A 10202-nucleotide genomic window follows, 5' to 3' on the forward strand; every position below is an offset into this window, starting at 1 on the left:
AGACGTCTTACCTCACTCTCCGGATCGAGGAAGGACCAGCCGCCCTGCTCGAAAAAGCCCTCGGGATCATCCACAATGGTCTTCATGATCTTGGTCCAGTTCAGAGACTGTACGCCTTCAGTGTACTTGATATCGCACGAGCTGCACACAGACACACAACACGTTCACTCACACTGTAAACGTCTCAGACGAGAGCGGTGCGGCCGGCACGCCAGCTTACTTGAGCCACTCTTTGATGGGGTCCAGAGAGTTGACGGGCACGGCGTTAATCATGGTGACTTTCTTGTTGTAGTCCTTATAAACGATGACCACGTCGAAGTTCTTCAGATGAAACTGGACTCGCTCGAAATGAACCAGCTCCACCTCGTCGAGCGTCACCACGAACGGAGGCTGCGCGAGAGAAGCGGGTCGTAAGGACGGGTGTTTGTGGCGCGGTATCATTTATTTTTTTATTTTCTAAGTTGGCGAGATACTCACCCACTCCGTGACATTACTGAGGGCGCTGGAAGTGGGCTGCAGCAGGCAGGTGCTCCTGTAGGGGGCGCCCTGGAATCTGAAACAAAAACACACAGATGTCACATGACGACGAAACAACTACTTGCAGAGCACTTAAACCAGGAGAACTTCGGTGAAAAGCTATTGGGTCACATTTGCTAATAATAGCGCAGGAGAACTGCTTGACGAAAACGTTCTGGCTTTTTCACGACAACATTAATCTGTTCTTGACCTCTAACCAACATAATTAAAATGAGCAACCACGCTCCCAAGGTTAGCATTTAGCATAAAACACAACATCGTATGAGGGTTTGAGAATCTTTTCTTTATCTTTCACCATTCTCCCTGATAAACTTTGCGTTCACTTGCGAAACATTTGCATTCTCTCTCAAAAGTTTTGCTTTCTCCCAATAAGTTGTGTTCGCTTGCAAAACTTCTGCATTCCCGATAAACTTAGCATTTGTTCGCTAGACCTGACTCACTGAGAAACTTTGCTTTCACTTTGCGAAATTTGTTCTCAAAAGTTTCACGTTTCCCCAAGAAAAGTTGTGATCGCTTAAATGTTTGCATTTATAGTAAATGTACGAAAGTCGAGAAGCGGACGTCGACGACGAAAGTCGATTCGCTTCTTTGACATCGATTGTCGACATCGATAGTCGAGACGCGAATGTCGAGACGCGAACGTCGAGGGCGAACGTCGAGGGCGAACGTCGAGACGCGAACGTCGAGGGCGAACGTCGAGACGCGAACGTCGAGACGCGAACGTCGAGACGCGAACGTCGAGACGCGAACGTAATAGTTGCAATAACCTTTGCGTTCACTTGTGAAAATTTGTTTGCTTAAGTTTTGCGTTTCCGAAAATAAACTTTGCTTATACTCAAAAGTTCTGTTCCCCTGAGAAATTTAGCATTTCCTCGCAAAACTTTCAGTGAGATTGCGTTCACTTGCACAACTTTTGCATTTTACCAAAAAACATGGCGTTAACTCAAAACGTTACCGAGAAACTTATTCTTCGCAAAACTTGTTGTTTCCCCAAGAAACTCTGCTTTCGCTTGCCGACACCTTTGTGTTTCCTTAAGAAACACCGTACATTTGCGAAACTTCTTGATTAACTTTGCGTTAAATCGCAAAGCTTGTTTCCCCGAGAAACTTTGCGAAAATGTGTACGATCTCAAAACTTCGGCATTTCCCCCAAAAAAACTTTGTTTGCTCACAAAACCTTGCATCACCGAGAAACTTTGTTTTGCGTTCCTCTTGTAAACTTTGTCTTCATTCGTAAAAAATAAAATTAAAAAAAGGTAGCATTTGCATCGCACAATGCGATTATGGTTTTCAGTTATTTCTAAATTTTTCGTAAATTTACAATAAATAAGCACAAACATTTCCGTGTTCTTCATTAACTTTGCGTTAAATTGTAAAGCTTGTTTCCCCAAGAAACTTTGCGAAATTGTTTTTGCTCTGAAAACATCTGTGTTTCCCCAAAAAACATTGTTTGCTCAAATTTTGCATGACTGAGAAAACTGTTTTCACAAGTTTAGCGTTCCTCTTGCATTTGCCTTCAGTGCCCATGTATAAAATCTCATGTTTATAAGGCATCGAACAATATTAGATTTGTGCGTTTCAGTTGTTTATATTTTCCGTAAATTTAGAATAAATTTTAGCACCAACATTAATGAATCATTTGTAAAAAGTTTGACAACCAAATTCCCGCACTGATAGTGAATGACAGCCATTGTTTTGATTGAGGTCTTATTTGCGTATGGAAACATTCAAGCATGTTTGACGCGGTTACGATTCGAAACTGATCACAACGCATGACAGCGAGCAACTTAATCCACTCACCCGAGATCTCTGAAAGGAACCTCGAACTCCAGCTCTTCCTTAGTGAGCGACTCGACCTTCTCGATGAAGTTCTTGAAGGCGGATTTGAGTTTGTGTCGCATCTCTCGCTCCATCTGTTCGGCGTAGAGGTCGTCGCGGTCGTGCATGTGCTGGTGTTTGCCCAGGTCTGTGGTGATCTCGCCCACCTCCGTGTAGAACTGCACGTCCGTGTGACGCTTCTTACCGAACATGATGGCGTTCTACGACAGACAGAGAACTTCGTTAAAGTCAGTCGATGTTCTGCGGGGAACAGAAGCTCGTCGCACACCTTCAGGTGGAAGTGCAGCACGATGATCATCTCTCCGTCGCAGGGCTGGAAAATGGCGTGTTTGATGTTGTTGTAAAGGATGTCGACTTTATCGCCGCGTACTGACGTGAAACGGAAACCTGGAGAGAGACACACACAGAGTCAGCTGTTTGTGATTAACATTCATATTTTATTATTTATATATATATATATATATATATATACACACACACACATACACACTCTAACAGTCAAAAGTTTTGAAAACCGGTAAGCTCACCAAGCCTGCACACACACACACACACAGAGTCAGCTGTTTGTGATTAACATTCATATTTTATTATTTATATATATATATATACACACATACATACACACACACACATACACACTCTAACAGTCAAAAGTTTTGAAAACCGGTAAGCTCACCAAGCCTGCATTTATTTGATCAGAAATACAGCAAAAGCACTAATATTGTGAAATATTTTTTATATTTAAAACAGCTCTTTTCTCTGTAAATCTCTGTTAAAGTGTAATGTATTTCTGTGATGTGCAGCTGTATTTTCAGCATCATTCCTCCAGTCTTCAGTGTCACATGATCTTCAGAAATCAGTATAATATGCTGCTCTGCTGCTCGAGAAACATTTCTGATTATTATTATTATTATTATTGTTAAACAGCAGAGAAGAATTTTTTCAGGTTTCTTTGATGAATAGAAAGTTCAGAAGAACAGCATTTATCTGAAACGGAAACCTTTTGTAATATTATAAATGTCTTTATCATCACTTTTGATCAATTTAAAGCATCTTTGCTAAATAGAAGTATAAATTTCTATAATTTCTTTCCTAAAAAAATATATATATATTATACTGACTCCAAGCTTTTGAATGGTAGAGTGTATAATGTTACAAAAGCTTTTTATTTCAGATAAATGCTGATCTTTGGATTTTTCTATTCATTAAAGAATCCTGAAAAAAAGTACTCAACTCTTTTAAATATTGATAATAATGTTTTAAAGATTAAATACTGATTTCTGAAGGATCATGTGACACTGAAGACTGGAGTAATGATGCTGAAAATACACAGAAATAAATTACGTCTTAACAGATATTCACATAGAAAGCAGTTTTTTTAAATAGTAAAAATATTTCACAATATTACTGCTTTTGCTGTATTTTGGATCAAATAAATGCAGGCTTGGTGAAATGAATTTGAATCAAAAGCTGTTCAGACCAAAACCATTTGCATGGCAGATTTCTTTATGGAGAGGATCTAATCTCTTCTCGAGTGCATTGCAAGTAAATCACAAACAGATTATTTTGCAGAGCGAAAGTTAAGAGAAGTTATTGTTTGGGTTTATAATTTAGCACCATGCTACAGCTCCACAGTTATATCATGGCAAGAAACAAGTGAAAAATAGAAAAGTAAATACCTAAATTATAGACTACATGCACACACACAAAAAAACACAAAAAAACAAACAAAAAAAAAAGTGTTACGCTTCTCTAAATCCAAACTAAATCTGCTCTCACTTTATTACCAAAAAATAAAATTAGTGATGCACCAAAATAAATTCTGGCTGACACTGAAATGCACTTTAAAAAAACAAAAGTTATTTTATAACCATTTCATTAATCAAAATTATTTAAGTCAACACTTAAAAACTGAGTCGTAAAAATCATTTAAAATTGCACATTTGGCAGATTTCATTAACTTTTTTGTATTTTACTTTTTATTAACAGAATTGTTTCTACAATTTGTTGTTAAAACAGGCGAAAACGAATGCTCTTTAACTTATCTAATTAAAATTATTTAATAATCAGAACTGAAAAATGGAGTTGCAAAAATCATTTAAATTGTTTTCATGTCAACTTTTTAATAACAGTATTACGTTTCTATAATTTTTTGTAAAAATATAAAAAATGTATATAATTGTTAAAAAACAACAATACATCAGTATTGATTAAAAATGAGAAATCGCTATTTTTTTTAATATGTCTATATTTTTTAAACGGAACAAATATTTTAAGTTATTTTTTTTATATACATTTTTTTTAAATATTTAAAAAATTTAATATTTTTATATATATAAAAAAAAATATATATATATATATATATATATATTTTTTTTTTTTTCCGTTAAACAATGAAAATTTCACTCGGCACGCAGCTAAAATAGAATATTTAAAAAAACGGGTCTTGTAGCGCTTCTGCACCTCTTTGATGATACGGAAGGCGTTCTGCAGGTTGGTGGAGGGAACGGAGTGATCGCCGGGCGACTTGAGGTTCGACGCGCGGTACGTACTGAAAAGAACAGTGTTAGCACGCAAAAACGCTTTAGGCTTCCTTAAAAAAAAGCACTGTTCAACCTACAGGTCTGAAAATGACAGAACAGTAATTTAGGGTGAAACATGAACAATGTTACTGAATTTGAATCAAAAGCTGTTCAGACCAAAACCATTTGCATGGCAGATTTCTTTATGGAGAGGATCTAATCTCTTCTCGAGTGCATTGCAAGTAAATCACAAACAGATTATTTTGCAGAGCGAAAGTTAAGAGAAGTTATTGTTTGTGTTTATAATTTAGCACCATGCTACAGCTCCAGTTATATCATGGCAAGAAACAAGTGAAAAATAGAAAAGTAAATACCTAAATTAGACTACATGCACACACAAAAAAAATAATAAAAAAGTGTTACGCTTCTCTAAATCCAAACTAAATCTGCTCTCACTTTATTACCAAAAAATAAAATTTGTGATGCACCAAAATAAATTCTGGCTGACACTGAAATGCACTTTTTAAAAAAACAGAAAAGTTTTTATAACCATTTCATTAATCAAAATTATTTAAGTCAACACTTAAAAACTGAGTCGTAAAAATCATTTAAAATTGCACATTTGGCAGATTATTAACTTTTTTGTATTTTACTTTTTATTAACAGAATTGTTTCTACAATTTGTTGTTGTTAAAACAGCCGAAAATGAATGCCATTTAACTTTCATCTAATTAATTATTTAATAATCAGAACTGAAAAACGTTGCAAAAATCATTTAAATTGTTTTCATGTCAACTTTTTAATAACAGTATTATGTTTCTATAATTTCTTGTAAAAATATTAAAAATTAATATATTGATTAAAAATGAGAAATCGCTATTTTTTTTTAATACGTCTATATATTTTTAAAATGAAAAAAATATTTTTAAGTTATTTTTTTTATATTACATTATATATATATATATATATATATATATATATATATATATAAAAAAATTGTTAAACTAAATGAAAATTTCACTCAGCACGCAGCTAAAATAGAATATTTTTTAAAAATGCAACATCCAACAAAATGTACATTAAAAACATGCTTTAGCCATATTAGTCTCCTAGTCTGCAGTGGCCTATTCGACAGCGTTTCTGTAGTTTATTCATGACACGCTTATCAAAGAAAGCGGTGTAAATTGCACACGAAAGCCACACCGCTGCAGGGAAGTGCATGCGTCAGAGCTGGTTTGTGAAGCCCAGTGATGGATTTGAAGGCTTACATCTCTTTGACAAACGTGGCCTCGGGGTTGGGGAAGATGTTCCCATCGTGGCGTCCCAGCGAGCTGCCCGGAACGAAGAAGTTTATCCTCAGATACGTGTAATCTCCTTCCACAGACATGCTGATGTTCTGCAAACACACGACAGAGACTCAAGAGCGAGACGAGGAAGCAGCTCAGCGTAAGAGCGGCGCGATGCCTTTACCTTGATGGTGGCGATGTGGAACGGCGTGGCGATGCCGAACACGGGCATGACGACCGTCTCGTACTTCTTATCGATGAAGATCTTCATGTCTCTGATGTCCTTCTCGCGGGGCATCTGGGAGACGTTCTTATACGACACGTTCGACTTTCTGGCTCTGAGGGGGAAACGTTAGAAGAGAGCGTTTACGTCAAACTAGCGCGACCGCTTGAGCTGAGCGAGGCGCAAACGCGCTCGTCCTCGTACTTCTGTATCTGCTGTCCTCCCTTCTGCTCCGTCAGACGCCGCTTGGCCTCCTCGTTCACCTGATTGGCCAGCTCTCTCTGATGGGCCCGCCTCTTCTCCTCAGCCGTCATCTCATTCTGACCAATCGGATGAGAGCGCATGAGAACGCAGGAATGAAACGGGTGCATTATGGCGATTAGAGAACAGGAAGGATGCAGGTACCCTGGTTCTGTCTGTGAGCAGGGCGGCGCCGCGAGCTCCTTTCCCCAGCAGCTCCTCCGCGTTATCGTCCTCTTCCTCCTCGTCCTCTTCATCAGCGTTCTAGAAACACAGAAAACCGTTTAGCAGCCAAATTTCTCCCATCTTGTTTAGAGACCTCTACACAGACTTATTTTCATCTAAAATTGGGAAAAATCGGAACATCATGTAAAATAAAAGCAAATTAATTACCGTTTACATTGCATTTGGTCAAGAGAACAAAACTGTCACTTCCTGGGAAACTGGTGCAACATTAGCAATAATAAAAATTAATAAAATTCTGCAACTGCATAATAATAATACTACAATAACATCACTGAATGCAAATCTTTTTTTTTATATTTTGAATTATTATTTTCGTTTTATTTTAACTTTTTTTTAATGCGTGTTATTTGTCATTTTTATTAGCTTTTTTTTATAAATCCATATAATTTTTAGTTTTTGCTACATTTTCTTAGTTATTTTTTAAAACTGTCAATATAGGTTTTTATTAAAGTTTATTTCAGTTTTAGTTAAATAAATTTTATTTATCTAGCTGAAATACAATAAGTTTTTTTTTATATTTTATCTCAGTTAACATTTATTTTATTTCAAGTAACAATTAATGTTTTTTTTATGTCTATATAAATATATGTAATATGTTGTTTTTAAACCAGTATATATATATATATATATATATATATATATATATATATATATATATGTTTATTTTTTTTCTCTCTTTTCTGAACTACAACCAAATAAATGTTGGATAATAAAAAAAATGTAAAAAAGGTATCTGCTTTTATTGAGCACATACTTTTTTTTTATGCACATTAAAATATTACGCACATCTCTTCATCCAGAATTTTTTTAATGCAACATCCCAAAATTTGCATTAAATTATTATATGTATTGAAAGGCATTAAATCTAATGTATTTTGTGTTTAATATACACTTATGTTCAGTGTGATTTTGAACAGGCATGAGACGGACTGATGTTACCTTCAGGAAAATGCCAACGTTTTTGATCTTCTTCTTGACGGGCGTGAGGACGGTGGCTTGATCCTCCTGCGATCACGAACACGAGCACAGGATTACTGAACAGCGTTTCACAGAGACGGACTCACAGCCGGCCGCTTCCAGCCGTTACGCACCTCATTGATCTGTATGGTGTCTCCGATGAACAGGGCGTACTTTTTCTGCTCGTCTTTCTTCCCCTCTTTGTTGATCATGTCAGCCAATCCCAGACTGATGCTGAACACCATCCCTACACAAACACACAAGCCGTTACGAACACTATACGATACGGTTCAGTGCGATTATTAACAGCGCAACGGCCGCGACTGAATTAAATATACACACGCTGCATGTTTCAGAGTGAAGGGTTTTGATATTATATTAATATACTTTTCAAACAGTATCATGAATCTTCCTTTTAAGGTAAATTAATACAATTTAAATACAGGAGCAAAATATTTTTGTTAATATTTTAATTCAGTAATGCTAAATGGTGTACAACAGCCCCTGGTTTATTTTGACACTCACCTCTCTTGAGTTTGAACTGATTTTTGGCGTTCAGTACGAGCGATCCTTCTCTGAACTCAATGCCCATAGCGAACCTGCAGCACGTACACACACACACACACACACACGTGTCACACGCAGCTCATTTTATACACTTCACATCGATTATCTGAGTGCAAAGCATTTCAGACACAAACCCGAGGTTTTTTGTCAGTTTGCTGACCAGATCTGGTTTCTCTTTCTTGACGAACTCCAGGACGGTGTTATAGGCGTCACACAGCTTCACTCCTGTACAACACACACACACTGATGATAAAACACTGATCCTCAACACACACACACAGACAGACACACACAGATGATAAAACACTGATCCTCAACACACACACACACAGATGATAAAACACTGATCCTCAACACACACACACAGACAGACACACACAGATGATAAAACACTGATCCTCAACACACACACACACACACAGATAAAACACTGATCCACAACACACACACTCTTAGATGTTTTTGTTAGTACGTGAACGTTATCTTACACATTTTATCTCCCCAACATATTAATTTGAATAAGTTTGATGCATGTTGGCTATTCCCAATTCAGAAGAGCGCACACACAGCCTGTGTCTGTGAATGCTTCTCAAACTCGCTCCTCTCACGGATGAGCCGTTCACGCTTGCCGCACTCACGCAGCCTGTCTCGTAATGCTCGTTTATACTCGCACCCGGCTCCGCAAGTCTTCAAGAGCGCATCTGGCAGTATGGACGAGGCTTGACGCACGCGCGCAACCTGTCGACTCATGCCTCGCTCCGAGTTTAAAACGAATGTAAATTCAGTCTAACTGCTTTGCTAATTTCACTCGGATGAAATGAAACATTCAGCACATTTTCCATTTGTTCTTAAAATCCCAAACACTTAAAACCTGTGTCGGCTCGCACCTGGCTCTGCGTTTAAAACGAATGTAAATTCAGTCTAACTGCTTGCTAATTTCACTTGGATGAAATGAAACATTCAGCACATTTTCCATTTGTTCTTAAAATCCCAAACACTTAAAATGAATAAATCAGCCTATGTAACATATGTAATTCTTTAATAATTGACTTAATACAGTTCGTTATTTATAAAAAAATTAACATTTTCTGTGAAATTCAGTAATTAAGTTAATTCTGTAAAAGTAGTTATACCATTATAATGGATTTCAGGTTATAATGGGAATTGTATTGGTTTTAATGTAAACTATAATGGTGTATTTTTGATGGATTCTATTGGTGGGATGTAATCTGGCAGATGGCAACCAATAGAACAACAGTAATTCCTATTGGAATAATGCCCAAAACAAAAAGGACTTTTGTAATGGTTTAATGGAAACTATAAGAATTACTGTGATAGTTTCTATCGTTTTTTTCAGCAGGGTAATGATACCCATACTGTGCTGCACATTATTGACAATATTGAGCAATGCAAATTTGCTTGACTTTGCAAATTTAAAAATCGCAAATCCGGTCCAAAAAAAATGTAAAAATTAAAAAAAGAAATAAAAGTAAAAAAAAAAAAAAAAACAGACACAGACACACTCACAGACAAACAGAGACAAACTCACAGACAGACACACAGAGACAAACTCACAGACAAACAGACACACTCACAGACAAACAGACACACAGACAGACACAGACACACTCAGACAAACAGACACACAGACAGACACAGACAAACAGACAGACACAGACAGACACACTCACAGACAAACAGACAGACACACTCACAGACAAACAGACAGACACACTCACAGACAAACAGACAGACACACTCACAGACAAACAGACACACAGACAG

General features: G+C 36.9%; 1 protein-coding gene across 1 annotated transcript in view; it reads right to left on the minus strand.

Moving 5' to 3' along the window:
- LOC107573864 (FACT complex subunit SPT16) overlaps positions 1–10202 on the minus strand; it is a 24961-nt gene that overhangs the window by 4913 nt on the left and 9846 nt on the right. Inside the window, exons 7-20 of the mRNA XM_016260320.1 lie at positions 8552–8642; positions 8376–8449; positions 7985–8097; positions 7833–7898; positions 6813–6911; positions 6612–6727; positions 6369–6522; positions 6167–6294; positions 4818–4927; positions 2645–2784; positions 2338–2576; positions 478–553; positions 221–390; positions 12–141 (exon numbers count right to left, since the gene is read on the minus strand). Of these exons, the coding sequence (XP_016115806.1) occupies positions 12–141; positions 221–390; positions 478–553; positions 2338–2576; positions 2645–2784; positions 4818–4927; positions 6167–6294; positions 6369–6522; positions 6612–6727; positions 6813–6911; positions 7833–7898; positions 7985–8097; positions 8376–8449; positions 8552–8642 (1706 nt within the window). The remainder of the gene's footprint in view (positions 1–11; positions 142–220; positions 391–477; positions 554–2337; positions 2577–2644; positions 2785–4817; positions 4928–6166; positions 6295–6368; positions 6523–6611; positions 6728–6812; positions 6912–7832; positions 7899–7984; positions 8098–8375; positions 8450–8551; positions 8643–10202) is intronic.

Source organism: Sinocyclocheilus grahami, unplaced genomic scaffold (assembly GCF_001515645.1).
Source record: "Sinocyclocheilus grahami isolate Dianchi unplaced genomic scaffold, SAMN03320097.WGS_v1.1 scaffold2052.1, whole genome shotgun sequence".
NCBI classification, from domain to species: Eukaryota; Metazoa; Chordata; class Actinopteri; order Cypriniformes; family Cyprinidae; genus Sinocyclocheilus; species Sinocyclocheilus grahami.